At 37.9% G+C, this 21,897-nt stretch overlaps 1 protein-coding gene across 1 annotated transcript in view; it reads right to left on the bottom strand.

Moving 5' to 3' along the window:
• LOC129002488 (dorsal-ventral patterning protein Sog-like) overlaps positions 1–21,897 on the bottom strand; it is a 48,505-nt gene that overhangs the window by 2,701 nt on the left and 23,907 nt on the right. The window contains exons 3-14 of the mRNA XM_054430332.1: positions 19,268–19,400; positions 16,323–16,385; positions 15,459–15,658; positions 13,779–13,939; positions 13,063–13,279; positions 11,663–11,981; positions 10,850–10,961; positions 10,187–10,379; positions 8,717–8,962; positions 8,133–8,406; positions 7,627–7,757; positions 6,847–7,146 (exon numbers count right to left, since the gene is read on the bottom strand). Of these exons, the coding sequence (XP_054286307.1) occupies positions 6,847–7,146; positions 7,627–7,757; positions 8,133–8,406; positions 8,717–8,962; positions 10,187–10,379; positions 10,850–10,961; positions 11,663–11,981; positions 13,063–13,279; positions 13,779–13,939; positions 15,459–15,658; positions 16,323–16,385; positions 19,268–19,400 (2,349 nt within the window). The remainder of the gene's footprint in view (positions 1–6,846; positions 7,147–7,626; positions 7,758–8,132; positions 8,407–8,716; positions 8,963–10,186; positions 10,380–10,849; positions 10,962–11,662; positions 11,982–13,062; positions 13,280–13,778; positions 13,940–15,458; positions 15,659–16,322; positions 16,386–19,267; positions 19,401–21,897) is intronic.

Here is a 21,897-nt window from a genome sequence, read left to right as displayed (position 1 = left end):
TGAAGATCATTCCTGTGTCGGGTGTTATATTGATGAGTGTAATTTTTCAACATAAATTCCTTATAATTTCTTTTTACAAAGATGCACAGTTGAAAAATATAAACTGCATAAATTGTCAAGAGTTTCATCTGAATAAAAAGGGGGCGGCAAGAGGAACGTGGTCTGGTATCAGCTAAAATTCTAACGGCAATTTTTTGTAAGATAAAAATATTCTTGGTAATGGGGGAGCTGCCCCATGAGATAATACCATAGGAAGACCTAGACATAAAATAAGAATGATACACAGCAAGAGCTGCATGCAAACCCGAAGACTTATAAACCACCCTTAGACCAAACAGTGCTTTTGCTAGAGACAAGCTAATTTGTATTTGATGATCAGACCATTTTAGATTTTCATTTATGTTTACACACAGGAATTTAGTATTTGCAGAAGATTTTATGGAATCACCTGATTTTAGTTTGATTGTTATCTCACCTGCCTTCAGTTGTGGATTATGGAAATGAAGAAGATGAGTTTTGGAACAGTTTAGATGTAGTCCGTTTTGTGCAAACCAAGTTATCATGGAATCTAAATCTCGGGATGCAATGTTAGTTGCAGAAAAAATAGAAGGTGCTCTTACTAGCATTGTTGTGTCATCAGCGAATTGAATAATTTTGGAAGAAATTGAAAAAGACAAGTCATTGATGTAGAGGATGAACAGAAGAGGCCCCAATTTAGATCCCTGCGGAACACCATGGGTTACTGAGCTCCATTCAGAAAAATGTTTGACACCGGATTTATCTTTGATGACAACCTGCTGATATCTGTTAGTGATGTAACTAGAAAACCATGAAAAAGATGATCCAGATATCCCATACAATCTCAATTTCTCCAAGAGAATGTCATGCCTGACACAATCAAAGGCCTTAGACAAATCACAGAAAACACCAAAGGTTCTCTGTGATCCGTCCAAGGCCTCCACTGCCTCAGAAACTAGATCGACTATTGCATCAGACGTGCTTCTCTCCCTCCGAAAACCAAATTGATTCTTGTTCAATAAATTGTTTGATTCAAGAAATGGAACAATTTGTGAGAGAACAACCTCTTCAAATATTTTTGAAAACACAGGTAAGAGAGCCACTGGTCGGTAGTTTGAAATTTCTTCCGAGTCCCCCTTTTTAAATATAGGTATAATTTTAGCATACTTCAATTTGTCGGGGAAGACTCCTGTCAGCAGTGAAATGTTGATAGAATGAGTGAGTGGTTTTATAATTGAAGAAGCCAATGATTTTATTACATTTGTAGGAATTTCATCCCAGCCAGTTGAACTTTTATTCTTTAATCGATTGATGCAGGAGATAACATCGGATTCAGAGACAATCTTAAATTCAAATGCATGTGGGACATTTAGAGTTGCCATTTTTGCTTTGGCTATTGAATCTGCCACCGAAACCTGGGACTGAAACTTATTTGCTACACCAATGAAGTGATGGTTCATGCAATCAGCTACTTTTATAGGGTCGTCAATAACCTCCCCATTAATTTTGATTCCTAGACAAGGTTCTGTTTTACAATTTGTACCGATTTCTCTCTTTACAATGCTCCATGTTGTTTTACCTACATTATCACTATTCTCTAACAAATTTAAGTTGTACCTCATTTTGGCTGCCCAAATTACTTTCTTAAAAACCTTCTTGTAATTTTTAAAGTATTCTAAGAAAACAGGATTTGTATTATTTCTAGAAATTTTATAAAGCTCCCATTTTCTTTTACTGGATATTCTAATACCTTTTGTTACCCATTGATTATTTCTCCCATTTGTTGACAGAGATTTCTGTTTAATTGGGCAATTATTCAAAAAAGAATCATAGAATATTCCAAAGAAATTATTGAAACTACCATTAGAACTAAGGTTTGACATGCAATTAGTCCAGTTCTCTTCAATCAGACCGTTTAACATACCAAGAACGTTTTCCTTCCTTATGACCCGCTTCGACAAGTATTTTTTACATTGGTTAGGCCTTATTTCATTTCTTTGACAAATTACCTGACCTAAGTGGTCAGATATCCCAAAGTCCACTACTTCACAAACCTTATCAATACTATTTACATTTGAAATTACATTATCAATACAAGTGGCTGTAGTTGGTGTTATTCGAGTATACTCCTTGATCATGGCATTGTACCCAAAAGACTGAAACAAAGTTTTAAACCTAACACATTTTTCATCATCAATTTGCATGTCTATATTAAAATCCCCACTTATGTATATTGGACACAAATGTTGTTCTGCCTCAAGGTGCTGTAATAGTTTTTCAAAGCTTGAGAAAAAAATCTTTAGGTTTTGGTCATTCGGAGTCCTGTAAATTACAATGTATATTGTTTTGGTTGACTTTTCATTACTCATTGTTTCAATAGCAGTGCATTCAAAAGCTTCTTCAATTGCCATAGAATCAATATCTTTCCTTTCTTTAAAAGTGATATTATTTTTTGCAAAAATACATACCCCTCCCCTACTTTTTACATTTCTGTGGTAAACTGAGGCTAGCTTATAGGAGGAAAAACAGTTAGGCAAATGAACATCATTTGTATCCATCCAATGTTCTGACAAACAAACAATTTCTGGTTCAAGTTTTAAATGATCTAAAGTAACTTTCAAGACAACAAATTTACTTAAACTTGATCCCTGAATATTTAAGTGAGTTAACAAACATTTTTTTAGAATATTTTTTTTATATTTTACATTAAACTTTACATTTTTTAATTGTTTTGGCTTATTTACACGTTTATCTAAAGCTAAGTTACATACACTTGGGTTGCTGACGTTAAGTTTTTTTGAAGATCACTACTATTTACATTAGTATCTACACTACAGGTACTACTTTTATCAAAAGACATTTTGTCAGTAGAGGTTGTTGTCACACCTTCAGTTGTGTTGACCGTGATGTCTGCTGAAGCACCACTTCCTGACTCATCGGTTTTGTTCATGGCATTAAAGATGTTAAGTTTTATTTTATTTACAAAATCATTGTAAGAAAGCCCACTTCGGAGAGTTCTGGAAGAGTTCTCATCATTCACTACTATGATCACTTTGGCATTTGTCCTTTGTTGCAGCTGGCATATTCTGGTTACCATGTGCTCGACAGGAACATTATCCCTGACACAGCCCGCTGGTGAACAAACTATTAACTTTTGGCCTTTCTGTCTTACGTCCTGTTCCAGAGAATCAAAAGCTTTGTCATAATCCCTGATGTCTGGTTTACTGTAATATTTAGGTTTGGTTACTAATCCATATACTGAAACTTTGTTAATTTTTTGATAAGTTAGGTGTGAGTGTACAAAATCTGTTGTTAAGGGTTTCTTGAAATGTTTTTTAAATGCTGTCGCTACACCTGCACTCATGTGCCTGTCACTGTCAACGTCAGCAGAGATACAGTGAACAAAAGCTACCTCTTCTTCATCTCCTAGCTTGTGTATTGCGGCATTCATGTCTGCTTCGACAACAATGACAGGGTCATCGTCAGAGGGTAGTCTCATCTTCTGTTTGTTGACTGTGGATGGATTGAAGCAGCAGTCCTGGAGTGATTTTAGAATTTCTTCAGCAATCTTCCTTTTGCCCTTCTTGTTGAAGTGTAGACCATGGTTCGTGTATAGGTGACGAGGCAAAAGATGAAGTTCTAGCAGTTTATTGTTCCCCTTTGAGCAATTCATTTTTGCAATTAGCTTATCATTTATGTCACTGATTTTGTTGTCTAATCTCGGTTTGTCGTGGCGCATAGGCAGTGAGGCAAAAACAAGGTTTGTGTTTGTGGTACCTAACAGCAAATTATCAAAGTCGCTCATCAGACTCTCCATTCTTCGGGTTTCCACATCATTGGTCCCACCAATCACCAGAATAAAGTCATTTTTATTAAAATCTTTTGAAAGGTCCTTAACATCCTTTATAACGTCAGCTAATAGTGCTCCCGGTTTTACCATTGCAGACACATTTAAGTTAGTTTTATACTGCACAAGATTGCTCAGACCTCGACCATGGCTATCAGCCAATATCAGTAGTTTAGATTTACATTTTAGTTGTTTATAAACAACTGGCTTATTTTTCTTTGGTCTAGTATTAGACTGGAATGCAGGCGTTTTCTCATGTAAAATTTGTGCATCAGACACGTATTGTTCTGGTACGCTGTTGTTTTTGTTTGTTGAGGTTTCATCACTCTCTTTGGAGAGGACTGTAAACTTGTTGTGGCACTCGGTAGATGGAACTACCGAGCTTTTAATGCTTTTATCACTTCTTATGAAGTGCCGTGGTACAAATACTTCCATAGCATTATATCTCCTAACAATTCTACCTATATTCATATTCTTCTACAATGGACTCCCTCTTTCCGGACTTACTCTGCTCTGGAGGCCAGTCCGGTTACCAGGTTTTCTGGCTAAACCAACGTCTCCTGCAGAGGTGCCCATCCCCCCTAAACCCAGAGGCGCAATCCCCCCCCCCCCAAGCCAAAGGAGTAGTCCCCCAATTTATGTTGTCGTCTATTTAAACCTACCCTCCCCCCACCAATTTATCTGACAATTTTCCCTTTACCTCATAAAACGAGTATTTAAAGTATTTAGTAAACTTGAGGTACAAAAAACAAACTTGCTGATTGAGAATCAAAATTAAATGTTTAATAGGAAACGTCATTTAACAATACATATCTAACTAATGGTTGAATTAGAAGTTTTTCAATTTACAAAATTCCGAATTTGTATTGTCAGCCAACATGTGCTCAGCATTGCAATAAACAAAGTCTTCAACACGTTCAACAATATACTCGGTGAATTACTCTACTCCAACACAGTACTGTAACTGTACAATATATTAGGTGGCATTAATGTTTAGAGGGCTTAAGAGTTCAAACAGCTTTAAGTGTATTAATAATACTGGCAAAAAATATCTTAATTGTTTCAAAATTATAGGCAGAGTCACGAAATAAGTCAGACTATTGTTGCTCGCCACTGCAGGCTGCCTTCTACAAAAATCGCCGGGCAAAATACCATGCCTTTAGAACAAAAGGTTTTTGTGACGAAGTAATCTTATAATTCATTTTTATAGCCCCAGGATTGCCTTTTATGACTAAAATGGTAGGAACGCATCTTGTCAGACAATCCGTTTGTACACAAAACACGAAACGATAACAGATAGGCCTATCAATTCTCGCGTGTATATTGCCGCGGGCAGGACTGGAAGTAAACTGAATCAGATTATGACGGAAAGACGTGGTCTCTGGATTGTCGTCTAAGTTATCAAAAGCTGATATTGGGCTAATTGTAGTGACGGAGGAAAGTATGTTGAAAATATAATGGGATTCATAATTGAGTTTTCCATTCAAAACTATTGACAATAATAACCAATTTATATGCTGGATATAAATGATGGTCTCGAAATTCTACAGTACTGCACGAAAGGAAATTTATTAAATACTTTGAGGAGTTTGAAATATATGAATTCATAAAATTGGGACAGCACAAAATTTTTATATCCCATTATATTTTCAATACTCTTAATTCTCAGTCACTACAATAGTCCAATATCAGCTGTTAACAACGCAGACGACAATCCAGAGACCACGTCGGTCCGTCTCCGTCATAACCTGAACCCGATTCAGTTTACTTCCAGTCTTGCCGACGGCAATGTACACGCGTGATAGGCCTATCTGTAATCATTTCGTGTTTTGTGTTAAATGTTTGTAACGTATTCTGACGACACCTCCAGAAGGGGATCTTTTGTAAATCCTGACTATGCTGGAGTTAAAGAACCAACAAAACATATGTAGCATGTATAATTCGACACTGGCATGTTAAGGATTGTCTGACAAGGTGCTTTACCATTCTTAGAAGCAATCTTAATTACGAACGGCAAAATGTTGTTGTTGTAGATAGTGAGCTACTTTTAGTGAGAAACACTTTTTCGGACTGCTTGTACAAAACTATACAGCCATCATGACAGCTAGCAAAAATTAAATATCCCCCCCAAAATCCCTTTAAAAAAGTCCCCCCCAAAAATTCCTGTGGCGCAAACGCGCCACGGTACCCCCCCTCTGGGCACCCCTGGTCTCCTGAATCACTCAATAACCAACCCAATTATTCACTTAAAATTAGGAGATTGTTGTATTTAGATACGTGATCACTGCTCCCAATCCTTTTCTACGAAAGAAGTTAGTTTCATTACTGCCTACTTCCTACCGATCCAGTCCGGTTAAACTGATGTGGAAATTGTCCGGTTAAAGAGATACTTTTGCCGAGTGTTGTCTGGGTAAGAGGGAGTCTCCGAAAAAAGGGTGTAAGTATATTATAGTAATTGTGTCGTGAACTTTTGGTGTGTTGTCTTGGAGTAGGTTTTGTATTGTATAACTGTCAAAGTCAATTTATAAAAAAAACTAATGTAGCAAATAGATTCAAGACAGTAGCACAATCTACAAATGCTAACATGTTCTATCTGAGCAGCAATTAGATACAGATGGTCTATATTGATCACAAAGTATGGAACGTCTACTTTAGTATCCAAAAGTCAGTGGTTCCACAAAACCTTCAAAGAATAGTATTTATTTTAATTTATAAATAATGATGTTATAGTATTCTCACAATATATCTTCTAATCAAATCAAAACAATCTTTATTGCATAGTGATACAGTAGCAGAATTAGAATATAAAAAATAAAAATTATCACGTAGGCTTTTGCCTGTGCGTGATTCTAGTTGCTAGTAAAAACACATTAGTAACAACAAACAATATTGAGAATAGGGACTGCCCACGAGCCAAATGTGCAAAGGCAGAAAGAAGATAGCTGTCAGATATGCAGGAATACAATCACTCTGAAACTTACTTTACAACGGCACTTGACGGATTTGACTTCCCCGTGGGAGAAAACTCTTGGATGCCATTCTTCTCCGTTCTCAAACAGTCGGCCCACGGGGTAGGTGCAGCCACCCGCTGCTAGTACATCTGCCTTGGACCTGGTGATGGAGCTCTGCTGGTCTCCCAGGTACGCAGGGTCACGTGGGACTGTGACAGGGGAGGGCGTAGGACATGTTTTACAGCAGCCGACGCGACGTAGCGCGACTGTCTCGTCGCAGTCTAGGGGTGGACAGACTGTTCTCATGCACCTGACTGTCAGTGATGAGCTCTGGGGACAAAAAGTTAGTATGAATGGAAAATCCTCTGGAGTTTGCTCAGGAAGGGTCTTTTTTGTTGGTTGCCAATAAAACAAGCTTTTAATTTTAACCTTAATTTGTTTGGGATGTAGATTATTACGTTAGTAAGTAAATAATTTTATCACTAATGGATTTATAACACAGATTTATTGGAAACTTAAAATGAATGAAAACTACTGATTTTAAACAAATGTTTTTCTGTCGGCTAAATGAGTTGCACAAGGTACATTATTACTGAAACAAATCTTTAGGATCATACAGTCAACTTTCTTCCTAAAGGTGAGCACTATATCCACTAAGCAATCCATCTATCTCTATTATACAATGCAGATCATTCAGATGGATTGAGAACTTCCTAGGCACAGCCTTTGTGATTGATATTAAGATTTTAATTTAAATTCATGTTGATGTTTTGTGCCATTTCTCACTAACGTTGTTAAGTTGCTACTCACATTGCAATGGCACACTGCGCAGGTGTCGAAGCCGGCGGGTGGAAGGTAGGGATGCCAGGAACTACCTGGGGCGTGCAGCTGTCCTGCAAGATAACACCCTTGCGAGATGTTACTTGAGTCAAACGTTGAGTCTAGAAACAAACATAAGCCGTGTCAGTTATCTGTATTACCATTTCATTTACTATCTTTATTATTAATTGAGACAGCAAAGCCACTTAGCAGCACATTTTAAGCTGTAGAATGAATTTGATGATCTTTTTCTTACTGATTAAGTTTCACTATTCTTTTGCCAAGACCATCTATAACTCTTTGCTTTGAGAAAACTTGACAATCTATTTATAAATGTACATTTTTTGTAAATTTAAGTAATGAGGTGGTCAATTCATTCAACAGGTCATTGTCGGCCAGAGGGAAGAGGGTAATTAAAGATGGAATGACTAGAGCAAAATAATTAACTCAGCTAAAAAATGTCACAAAACAATTACATCAGGGGAATGTCTACTCACTGTCACATGTAGGACAACACTGGCCATTCCGTAGTGTGGGGTTGGTACACGGCAGCGTTGGGCAGACCACAGGGTCACATTTCACTCTACCGTGGTGGCAGTTACACATGGTACAAGGCTCGGAGCGGCTGACCCACTGGGCGCCCTCGTCGTGGAAACTGTCGCTGTGGAAGCAGCTAGTTTGCTCTGGTAGGTTGGCGTCACTGTTTATGTTGCTGACTGGCGGAACATTGTTGTCAGAGTAATGTGGTAGACAAGCCGGAGGAATGGAGACCTAATGGCAATTCGTACATTATAGATTCTCTGAACACTCACGATGTATTAAAATAGTTCATACTGTCACAATAATGTTTTAGCATAGCTGGGAAAATTATTGGCATTGTCAATATTTTTGAAAATAAATAAATATCACAAGAGATATGCCAAAATACATTACAGCGAGCTTTAAAAATAGATCAATATCACTTACATATTAAAATATCCCATCATTTCCACCCAAGCAGTCTACCATTCATGTTGGGCATCTTATTCCTAAAATTTACAGCTTTTAATAAACAGCAAAAGTTCTTCATTAAACCACCAACCTGTCTCCAGTGTGCCTTCAGTAGGGACTTGGTGGTGTGAAGGTCCTTGATGTCAAAGTGGACGACTCCGGTATCGAGACGAGTCAGCTCAGTGGGTGTCAGTCCCAGGACAAACCCCTCCACTGTGTTTCCTGCAAACTCCTCCAGAAGTCTCCGGGTGACAGGAGCTCCGGGAGCAACTAATGGGATGTCTTCTAGGTAGAGGCCCATGGTGCGATCCTCCGACCAAGTCCCGGACAGCACAACCTAGGAGAAAAACAGTTATGAATCTACCGATTGTCTAAGGAGGAAATTATGGTAAAATAAGTAGGATTGCTACCAAACACAGATTTCTACAGGCAGTATGAAATGCAATGTATAAGATTGGCTTAGGACACATTACACTGTAAAATCCTTATATATACGTTAGATACCTGGAGGCGATTTCTACAAAACACTACTCCTACGTTAATAATGGACCGATTTTTAAACAATCGATGTGTCAAAATTAAGTATTAGTTGTGTAGAGGCCCCCTTTCACCAATTCCTGTAATACAAGTCCTCGGGCGTTGCCCTACAGGCCATGAACATCCCAATGTATTTCTTATGAAAAAAATGATGTTGTTTACTTAAACAAACAAATAATTTGTATTAATTGCATACTAAAACAGCTGCTCCATAGTAAACGCATGATACACAAAAGAGCATTCGTTTTCAGTTTCGATAACTGGAGTGGAATGATTGATCACATTATCTTTGAGTTGACTCTTTTAAGTCATCGGAAATTATGATGACTGTTATTTGTATATATTAAACGAATATATTAAACAAACTATTAAACACTTGTAATACTTTGCAATTGCTCAAATTCGAGCAAGAGGTGCACTAGTATTTTATAAAAGATGTCTATCTTCTATAAAAGACAATGCCAACATGTCAAATTTTATAAAAGAAATAATATTTTAAACATATTTTATAATAGATGGCCTATCAAAGATTAAAAGATGTTTGTCAAAGAACTTTTATAAATGCATTTTTATAAAACATTGGACAGTGTAGTACGGGCCTTATTGACACACTAGGGTGTGTATTTTAAGGCGAATATGAGTGAAGACGAGTGAAGGATGATGTTAGAATGAATGAGATGGCTCGACAAGTACATAGCTGGCTCTTTAACCCGAGTTATTTTATTAAAAACCAAGAGATCCATGATGGCATAACCTCTTGAGATTTGATCAACAACTTTCTGAATTGTTAGTGAACTAAAAATATTGTTTTTAAGGTTATTTTTAAATGTGCTGAGTTTTAAAATATTAGTAGCATTGTGTTAGTTGATTTTTTCAAACATAGATTTTTTCAAACATCGTCGTAGAATAAAGTAGTAACAAATAAATTTTCAACCCAAAATCTTCAACGAAATAAGTTTTGGCACAAAATGTAAAAAATAGACTATTGTATACATTATAAGTTTATGTTTCACTTCATAGTTACCTCATAGTGTAAGTTACACTCATTGTCAACCGCAGCCCAGATAAGACCACTAGATGGAGTGGGGAGACTATCAGTGGCCACCAGCAGGGAGGGGGAAGGAGCGTCTCGGGCATCGGCCACGGGGCGAGGAGCGAGTCGCCCTCTGGCCAGACTTCGGGTTGTCGTTGTAGCAACATTGATGGCCAGCTCACCACTGAGGGACAAACCCACTAATTTAATAATGGTCCTTATGGTATTTATTGAAAGGTTGAAGTTGGAATATCATAAGAGGTTGATTAAATACTGTGCAACAGCTGTGTCCGACGAATTGGGTGAATGGTTATTCAACAATTCAAGGCAAGGGTTAAACAACTAGGTATTGTACTTATTTATCTCAAAAATCTTTGTGCAACACTTATGCTATAAAAAGACAATGTTTTTCAACCGGTATCTTTCAGAACTTCAAACTAAGCAGTGCAACAAAATGTCAGCCATTGAAAGATGAATTATAAATAAAACCCTTAGGCAATACAGCATGTAAGTTTAACATGTAATGTGTATTGATAGCCTCTATGACAAGTATAGACAAGACAAGTATATCTGGTAAAGGCCATAAAGTATTAAAGCTAACTAATCTTAAACTAGCTTCAGTTATACAACATACTTTTACAAAAAAACACATACTTATACAACTGTTCCAAGTGGCGAGTATTGATTTGGTCGATCGTTCCATTTGCCCATCCGTTGTGGAATGAAGGCGTCAGATCTTCGAGTTCAACCAGTCGGCGATCAACCACTGTTGTACAAAAACTGAATTTAGTCCAAATGCACAAATAAGACAACATTTCTGGAAGCTATATCTTGCAAGAGGATATAGGTATTATGATAAATAAATTTGCAAGCCAAGTATATTGATAGCGAATACATAGGGTTACCAGTTGAGGACGAGTCATAACTACTTATAAGAGGGTTTAAAAAATACAACTAAAACAGGCTTAAAAATGAACCTTTAGTATAAAAACCAAACGTTAATAACCCGTGATCGGCTAGCGTGATATGCAGAATCACCTAACCCTACTTAAAAACATGTTTAACCTCTTTAACACTCTGTATCGAATACCATCAACAGAGAAGATAAGCAGAAATGGTTACCAGAAAGCCCGTTTATTACTATCCCTTCTTCCTTCGCTCTTAATACAACAATATATTAAACATACAGTATGTTTAATCTATGATACAACTAAACTAGGCTACTAAATTTTTAGGCAAGATAAACAAAAACAGCCGTAAATCTTAACTTAACGTAAATCTTAACTAATTAGTTAAGACAGTTTTAGCTAAATTAAAAAAAAATTAAGTACTGTGACCTCAACTCCCTTTCCCTGCTGAAAATTCATCCTGCGTAGGGTACGCAACTGACCAAATTTTCAAAAGAGTACTGAGTTAAGTTTGAAGTATTTATCAAAGTAATTGTAAACTATTCTGCATAAAACATACCTAATCCAAGGACATCGGGCTGTGTCACTCCGTCCAGACGTACGTGGTATCTCAAGGCTCCTAGTTTGTCGATGTACATCCAAGCCATGCCTGTCGTCTGGGTGGACTTGTCTTCGTTCTCAGGAGGCGCTGCCAGTGGTGCGTGGAACAGTTCGCAAGTGGCCCGAGTGCGGACGACACCAGATATTGATTCTCCTGAGCGTGAAGAGATGGTTACACTCAACCGTTGTCTGGACATCTGGTTCAGATCGAGGTTACTTACAGCAGAACGTACTTCCACGACGTTGATGTCAGGCGATGGTTTTTCAACTCTAACCACCTGTGACAAAGGAATACCAGATTTGATTTATAATTTAATACTGTACATCATTGTCCAACCAAATTAATAACAATAACTTACAGGGTGTCCCTTAAGACTGTGGCAGTGGTGTCGTCCTGTAATCCAGCTACTAGAGGAGGTCACGAATTGTGGATATTTATAGGCATGCACTGTGGATATGATACTCCCTGGTGTGGATTAACATCCGCACTATTGTCGGGTCGACGTAAGTTTGCAGTTGAGGGAGGAGCCTATTTAGCATATGATTTTTAAAAAACCAATGAGAATCGTGCGGTGTTGCCAAATCTAATAATACCAGCTGATTTGAAATATTGCATAGTATATTTTAATTAGTGTTGTCAACGGGCGATGTGGCAATGTTGCACTAGCCTTGTCTTGTGATTGGCTGCCACCAACTGCAAACTTAAGTGGTCCCGACAATAGTGAGTACTATGACTATCCGCAGTACTATCCTGATAATTAGACCAATTCGTGTACCAAAGGCAAAAATGTGGTTTGGATTCCACTATAAACTGTAGTTCCCTTAGTTGCCATTAGCTGTATGGGCTATTAATTAACAGCTGTGTTTAAGGAATATGTCGGCCTTAGTCACTAACAAGACTACAAGATCGCGCCACTCATCTCCATTCATACTAAGCTTAAAATACCTACTTTTTATGGGCACCATTTCATTGAAAAGTATTAAAAGTTAAGTAAAGTCCTGTAAGTAAACATCAAACTCCAGGAAATGGTTTAATGTGTAAAAAAATGGAAAATCATTATTGAAATAGAAATGTTTCCAGAAATCTACCATTTAGATTTTTACATAAACATCTTTAAATTTGTTTACTGATCTTTATGAAACTTGATACCGTATGTATTTTAAGGAAGAAAGATCTAAGTTAGAAAAAAAGTTGGTTGTTTATTGTTTATTGTTTATTGTTTATTGTTTATTGTTTATTGTTTAAAGTTGAAATAAAATTTACCATGTTTACATCGTGTTTTGGAAAACAAACACACTGACTAATTTAATTAGATAACTATCACACAGATATATTCAAATTCAAATAAGCTATGTTACCTCTTCAAGAACCACTCGCTCCTTGCCACCGTTGGTGTACAGCCGCACAGTCACGGGAGAGTTTGCTGTGTCGTCAGCCCCGAACACGCCCGTGAACACAAGAGTCAGGTGGATGGACGGAGCTTGTGTAGACACGGAGACAATGGCTGTTCCTGCTGCATTGGGGCTTGAACCTTCCAGTAGAGCACTGTACAGCTCAGTGGCCAGGGTACGATACCTTTTAGGACAAATTATAGTATTATTGTTTCAAAATTACTCCTTTTAAAATGTGATGTTGATCGTGATGCCTTCCTTACTCAATCGATTTTACAACTCCTGTAGATTAGTTAGCCCACAGATGATATAGAAAATTAGAACTAGTGGGCCGGTTTATGTACCAAGCTATTTGTGACTATAGTCTTAAGATGTAGAAACATTGAAGACCAGCAATACCTGGCTTATATACCCAAGGCTATTTAACTCAATTGTAATTTAAAAAGGTAAAATTTAGACTTGCAATTTACTAAAGATAGAAGCAACATTATTGTGCCCTAAAACTGTTCAAAGTGGTAAACACTAAGTGGCTCAGGTAACTGCCAAACTATCATATCCACCATTACTGTAAAGTTAATGCCATTACAGCTTCATTATTGTGTCCCATAATTTATTCCAATTGGTGTTTCACTTGACAGGAACAGGAGCAATGCTATAGGACGAGTGCATGTTCAGAGATTTACCTATAAAGCTGTCCAGTGATGGCTAGTTCAGCTCTCTCCCACAGCAATGTGACTTGCAGCCTCTCTTCCCGGACGAGACGTCGGTATTCTCGAGGTATCCTCCGCCAAACGCCACATACCTTGTCTGTGTCATTCTGGTAGGCACTGTGAGGCGTGAGAACCTACAGACACAAGAGCCGGATATAGTTCTAGCAAAGCGAAGCAGAATAGGGTCTAGATAGTTGGGTATTTGATAAAATCCTCATTATATATTAGGTAGGACCTTAACCAACCAATAGCCAAGTTTTCGAAAAACTATTTCTCACCTGTTAGCCACATTGCTGATCTGACAAAAATACTGGCTAACATTATGTTACGATAAGTCGCATCAAACCATCAACCTGGAACAATTCGACCTGGAGATGGATTACTGCAACGTATCAAAAATATTGACCAGTATCATAGACAAATAGAATAAACTAGCTGTGTACCCGTTCTACGCACGGGGATCTTATAATATTCAGTTGAAACCTTCTTATATAAAGAACAGCAGTTGGTTTGCATATTTTAAGATATGCTGGCCAAACTATTATACATAGCTTCATTTTATGTTGTTTTTTGTTGTTCCGGATCGGTATGACAATCAATAAAAGGTTAAATTACCTCTGTGTCTGCCGGTCGATCCTATAACGGTAGGCTTACTTTTATTTTTACTATCTGATCTCGTTTGCATGGCTCAATCACGTCCTGGTTGAAGTTCGTTCGCTACGCTCACTCACCTGTATGTTGGAGCTCGTTCGCTGCGCTCACTTTCCTTCAGGTTAGCTCGTTCGCTACGCTCACTTGCCTTCAGGTTAGCTCGTTCGCTACGCTCACTCGCCTCCAGGTTGCAAATTAGCTGTTGTCATAAATGTAAAAGAAATAATAGTGCTAGTGCTGCACCCTGTTGGTAATCCTTGTAACTTTAATGCTATTGAACATCACAGAACAGAACCAACTTGTTTAATTGAAACAGCTGTTAAGATTCAATAATTTCATTTCTCATAAGGTTAACATGGGCTTCCAGAAATTCCACGTCAAAAATCGACAAAAACTTGATTTTCAAGGGTTTACTGTTAAATATCTAACTGTCTCATATTCGATGAAATACGTCTAAAACCATCTCATATATGTATAGTATTTGGAAAATAAGTTTCAGGCGGGACAGTGCTATAGTTATTGAGGAGTAGTTGTAATAAAGTGCGTATTTTAGCGTTACCAAGAGAATGACAGATAGACAGACAGACAGACAGACAGACAGACAGACAGAAATTGAGATAAGGTTTGATTCGGTTTCTCTGACCTATGAAATGTAAAAATAACCAAAAAGTTCATTATTCTAAGCAATGTACAGACAAAACTCTAATTTTATTTATATAGATATAGACTGACAGCAGTGCTGCGGTTAGCATATGTTCCGGCATCCATCTCTAGGAGTGCTATGTAGTTACACACCTAGAAGCACATCGCCGAACCTTCATTGACAGTCTATATATTTATTCAATTATTTGTCTATACCAGTATTTACATTAGTTCAACAATCCTATTATCGAGCCCAAAGATCAAGATTGGTTACTCTAATTCTACTAGAAGCCTATTATTGAGTTTGTTTCTCAAAAGTTACTAAACTGTCTCCCATCGTTTTTTAATATCATGGTGTACCTGTTCCTCAAGGATGTTCCCTCTCATATCCACAAACTGCACTCCTCGAGGTCTCACGGAAGTGTAGAAGGAGTAGTACAAGTTGCGTTTGTGGAAGGTGAATCTTCCAGTGGCTTTGTAGTCGACAGTTCTGTCTGCAGCAATCGTTGGAGCTCCTTCCAGTGTCGGTGTCATCTTGGACGTCAGCACTGCGGCAAAGTCTGACAAAACAAAACAGTATGTTACCACATTACTATGTGAAGTTTCACTTATATTTTTTAAGGTTGTTAAAGTATTTAGTGCGATAGGATGTGATTATAATATAAGGGATAAGAACATGTTTTTTATCTATGATAATGACAGTTTTAAGTTCTTCACTTGTGCACTATGATGGCTTATTTTTGTTGTTTTGCCTCCTGATCACAATTTAAATTATTATATTTATATTTAATTATTACGACTATGCCTTTGTCGGGTTGAAACGGGTTGCCGTCCAAAAGTGACTTTGATCACATGACGGATTAAGGTATTTTAACCTCTAGTAATAATGATGGATTGTTTCATAAATGCAATAAGAATATCAGGAGCTGTTTGTATCCTGTATTATGTTAGTTCTTAATAGCCAAATGGTGAGGTTAAGTCACTATGAAACAAATACAAGACAAAATTTTGTATTTAATTACTAAGCTACTAAATTTTATCAAAACAAACGCAAAGGATAGACACTAGGGATACTTAGAAAAGGTAAATTGAGAAATTCAAAAAAAGGGGGGGGGGTTGAGGAGTCTTATAATATTTTGTAATTTGTATAGAGCAAATGTTTATTGATAATAGTATTTTAGTTTCAAATGATAAAACTTTCAAATAATGTCAAAATATACTTACGTTTTAAACTTTTCTCTTCTTCAACGCCTGCTGTAGGGGGTTGTTCCTCTACAATATCTGGACCTGAAAAAATAATTCTAATTAATGTATTTTGATAAAACCGAACGAATTGTTGATCTAATATTTTTTTACAATACAACAACAAGCAATATATTTTAATTTTACATTGTAAGTCTTTTCCAACAGTTACCTGACAAAGTGGGCTTCCTTGCACTGTTTACAGTATGCCAAGTGACTACTGTAATTGACGCATTTACTTACTTTTGCCTCACTCATTTTACTTTTGTCGCACTCCAGTACTCCAACCAAACAACACAAAACAGAGTAGTTTTGTTAGGCACGTATGTTCGCTTGAAAATAAGTTGACAGCACCCATAATTTTACCAACATCCTTAAGATTTGATGACTACAATCAGCTGGCACCGCCTTTTTTAAATTCTTTTCAATGCTTGGATTCAACCTAACCTAAAAATGTGTTGTATAGTGTTTGAAAGACTAATTATTTATATGCTTATATAGTAACTGTAGGAAAAATATAATGTGTAACGCGGGTGCAAAGTTCCTTTGATGCACTCACATAACTTTCCACACTCATGTTTGTGGCTCAGGCTCATGCTAAACATTTCTCTAACTTGCAGCAAAGTGCCATTTTAATTGCCACTTCTAGTGCCACAAGCCACAAGTAACTATACCTAGTGCATATGTATTGAACAATATGTCAAAGAAAAAAATACAATATCGTTTGGTAAAAATAATTTAAATAATTTGATTGTATACGGTATGCATTTTTAATATCGTTTACTGAGGCCAAACAAAATGATATACAACATATAACACAAGTCATTTGGAAAATACAACCAAAAACTCATCCTCGTGATGGGTGATTCAATCTTAACCTTATTCTAGACGATTTTTATCTATCTGTTCAAGCCAAGACATTAATCAGGATAATCCACCATAAGCAGGATGCCGCGATTATTTTCCCGCGCGATGTTTGTTTTTCTTCGTCTTAACAGTGTTTACTTCTTCCATGTTTCCGGTGTAGGCTATTCCTATTCTACAGGACGCGTCGTCGTGGGGGGAGGGGCGTTGGATGCTTGCCAATCGTGTCACCAACAATGTGGTTATCAGCTGGCGAGTGACTCTTAAAAATTAGCAATGCTGCCAACCAACGCCTCATCGAAGCGATAAATTATCCTGCTGCCACTTCTGATATGTATTAAAATGCAAAATCACTTCGTGCTCAGTGCATTGGGCTTAATTGGTAAATTGAGAAAAGAGGTGTACATAATTTAATAGAATACATAGGGTTTAACAACCATGGAGCGTAAGCCGTTATCCAAGATACGTTTTAGAAAACAAAAGATGCTGCGTAATTTCTGTAGGATATTAAATAATAATTAATTTTACAACATTATTCGAAATGAATTTATTGATATTTTGGATTTTACTATGAATAGAGTATGCTGCATCAATGCAGATAGTGTAGCCTAAAGGTGCGAAAGAGTGCCGAATTAACAACTTGCCCTTGACATTTCAAAACAAACAGACAAAGCTCTCCTCCTTTGAGAAACTCATCCTTTTTGGTTTCTTGATCAGCTCACAGTTGGGATCCGAACCACCTGTTACGGCATTATCACGTAGCTAAAAGTAATTTGTGGGATTTGAACTTGGACCCCTCAGGACAGATGTCCTGAAATCTTTTTTATTTGCTGGTGCCTAAACTAGAACTATTTGGAATGAAGGAAATTACAAACGCTTTCAAGGGAAATTTGTCCAAACTCTTGATTTTGTTGAATGTGCTTAGGATTGAATCCGAATCCGTCCCTATCACACCGAAATTTGAGACGATGATTACTAGACTAGCAAGACACCCGATTAAGCTATTACTCTAGATTAGCCGCTCCTTAGTAGAAATTTGATTTTAACGATTTACTTTTGTTATAATTGAATACGATTGACCAACTAAAATTAAATTCAGAAAAAAAATACACAAACTGAATTGGAGAAACCCCTATATTGCAGCATTTATCCATTTCATCGAATGTGTTGAACGATGTGAAAGTGTCAGTTGTCAATGGAAACTCTCGATGTACCACGGTCAGGGAGGCTGATGCAAGGAGAGCGACGGTGGCGGCAGACGGTCGGACAGACTGGCACGGCGCGGGGAAAGCGCGGGTGCAACCATCCGCGACTCCGGGTTCCGGGCACGTTTACGCGGCTCCCCTCCCGCCGTCGCGCGCCACCGCCCGTCTGGCCTTTTGGCGGCAAATCAGTGTTTGAAGGAATCACGAGAAGGAAAAATTAAAGGAATTGCAAGATGCGTGAAAAGCAAAATAAATTAATGAGTTCTTCAGACACTGAACATATCCTATAATCACATCGAGTCAAGGATACAGTGCTGCGTATTACAAAGGTATTACTTAAACACAAGTAAAAGATAATTGTTGAATGGAGTAAGAAGCCGTTTGTAGCTTTGTTGTTGATTTTGGGCCAGTTTTTCCGAGGTTATTTAAAAAAGTCTAATGATCAAAGAAAAGGTACAGTAGGTCCAACCATACGAACCGTCAAACGACTAAGTCGGCTACTAACAAAAAGCCCAGAATCGAAACGGCTGCCTACATACAAGGTGGAGACTAAACCAAAGTTATATGATTTACCCAGAAACCAAAAACCAAAAAATCTATGTCAAGAGTGATAAGACACAAGCTTCGCAAGGAAACCCCCAGTTTCTTTCACGAAATTTTTACAGGGTATTTCAAATCCTCTGGACTTTTGTAGTTCATCGCAGAACACGAAATTTTGAACATATCGTTGTTTCCAAAAGGTTTAAGTATAGATCCTACTCGACTAGTTCATTTTGTAAACATTATTTTGACTTTTATGGTAGAGTCTGCTGAAGAGAACTTGCAACTATATTACAATCTAGAAGGCCATGTACTTACTGTCGTTGTCTCCTGGGCAAACTTTACAGCAACGCCCTGGCAGCAGGACTGGCTCGTCACACGAGGGCTTGGGACACTCGTGCTTGATGTTACGGCAGTGGACCTTGCCCACGACCCGCCGCTTGCGATGATACTGCAACAAAATAACCGTCATGTAGTCCAACTGGACAAGAAACAAGGTTAGTCAAGGGTTTCGGTGCTGCTTCAGAAGTATAGGAAGTATTTCACCGGCAAAGCAAACTGCAAAAGTTTACGCCGACCAAGGACGCTGCTATCTCCGAAGACCAGGACTTGTCATTCGTTCTTCTGGTTTGGTATCGTATCTATTATTTCTGGTCTGTGTGAAAAGGTATCATCCAGGCTCGAAATTCAATTAAATGGATAAACTACGCCCTTGGAGTATGAAATACAATATACCTATTACCAGTGCAAAATCAAAACAAAGGTGAAGAGAACAAAGTCATCGCACAATCCCATTGGGATCTTCATTCATTGAAACGTGACCATCACGTCGTGAAGTCTTCAAGACTTAAAAACAACGGCATTAAAACTTGTATTTGGATATTGTTAATAATATATTCTACTTCTTATATAGTATATTCTTTTTTATTGCTTTAAAAAGATAAATCTGCCAACAAAAGACGCATGGCACTCGTAAATGCAGGGCGAGATACACAATGTTCAAAAATATCATCTATGCATGACTTGACGAACTTAAGTGCGCATACAAAGTGACACATTTGAAACACAATAAGGTCAAAGACCGAGCGATGAGAGCTATCACTCAGTGGATGTTCTGCAGGGGACCACAAGGGGGGCGAGGGAGTACAGACAGAGGTGATGCCAGATCCCCTCCTAGCCGCTACTTTATATAGATCTACCCGCCCGCCATCTATTTTCACACACCTTATATCGGGCTCACTGAATGACATTTCCATCTCTCGATCATAACTTGATATTTGGGGTTCCGGTCTCGAAACCGCCGTCTGAGACAAATTAATGGTTGGCGATAAACTGTCTTGTCCATCAATGCTTCCACGCTCTGTGCTCTGTGCGGGAGCGCCTATACAGTAGCGGGTATCTAGACCTTATTTTATACAATTTCTATTGACTTGCTAAGTATAGATCACAACAGTAATCTCAAATGATTATCATTATTAACGGTTGAAAAAATGTCAATTTCACAAAATCTCACCATAGCTATAGGAATTGAAGAATCTATAGTCTTGAGGTAAATAGAGAGGTAATGAGATAGTATTGATAATTCAGGTTTTAGTCCGTCCCCTCAAAATAACGTAAAAATCGTAGCTTCCAGCGTGGAAATTATCCTAAGATTTTAAATAAAAGTTCAAACATCTTTTAATAAAAAATATAGAAAAATATGTTAAATTTCAAGCATATCGCTGAAACATCGCGGGAAGGATAATTGCATTGAGAATAAGTTCTAAAGATTGCCATACTGTACTGGTAATCAACCCCAAATTGATCAACAAAATTGTAGCGTAAACCGATGATATCCGACATTACGCTTATGTTCGAACACTCAACTACTCGGGTGGCGAGAAGGTATTTAATTTCCAGAGTGAGACACCAACAACAATTGAGCATTGCTCACCAAGATTGGTGTGGCGTGGCGGCTTTCATTAAACGGTTGGCACTGAGTTTCTTTAAGCGAACTGTCGCCACTTTTTAATCGGGACAAACATTACATATTTATTGCAAAGATGTTGACTTTGCCGATTTGTTTCGCGTATCAATTAGGTTAGATTTAATTCTCGTGAGGGGTGGCATTTTACGTGCCTTTGGGATTGTTAGGGACCCCATTTATAAATTTACAGATTCACACGACTGAATTAAGTGCGTGTTTTCAAACTTACGATGATTGTGTCACTCAAACACATGTGTGTGTAGACTATGTGTTGTATCTGTTATCGACATCCATGGAGGTTTTTCAACTATCAAGTAAACAAGAAAAAAATAAATACATCAATCTTGGACCTAATGATAACATTTAGTATAAGTCATCAAATCAGCTCACAGCCAGTATGCTAGCTTCAAAGTATCCTAAAACTTATTGCGGATGTGCTAGGTATGATATATGTCCTAAAACACACAGCGGATAGCTCCTAGGTATCCAAAAACTGACACCGGATAGCTCCAATGTATCCAACAACTTACACCAGATATGCTAGCTTCAACTTCAAGATATCCTACAACTCACAGCGGATATGCCCGTACCAAGGTACCCAACAACTCATAGTGGATATGCCCGTACCAAGGTACCAAACAACTCACAGTGGATATACCCGTACCAAGGTACCCAACAGCTCTCAGCAGATATGCTAGTGCCAATGTGTCCTACAACTCACAGCGGATATGCATGCCCGTACCGAGGTTCCCAACAACTTACAGTGGATATACCCGTACCAAGGTACCCAAAAACTCACAGCAGTTATCCTAGTACCAATGTGTCCTACAACTCACAGCGGATATGCCCGTACCAAGGTACCCAACAACGCACAGCAGATATGCTAGTACCAAGGTGTCCTACAACTCACAGCAGATATGCCCGTACCAAGGTACCAAACAACTCACAGCAGATATGCCCGTACCAAGGTACCAAACAACTC

The sequence above is a fragment of the Macrosteles quadrilineatus genome, unplaced genomic scaffold (genome assembly GCF_028750875.1).
Source record: "Macrosteles quadrilineatus isolate MER2022 unplaced genomic scaffold, UCM_ALF_1.0 Scaffold_9__3_contigs__length_116548681, whole genome shotgun sequence".
Taxonomy (NCBI): domain Eukaryota; kingdom Metazoa; phylum Arthropoda; class Insecta; order Hemiptera; family Cicadellidae; genus Macrosteles; species Macrosteles quadrilineatus.
This window is presented reverse-complemented; position numbering and strand designations above follow the sequence as displayed.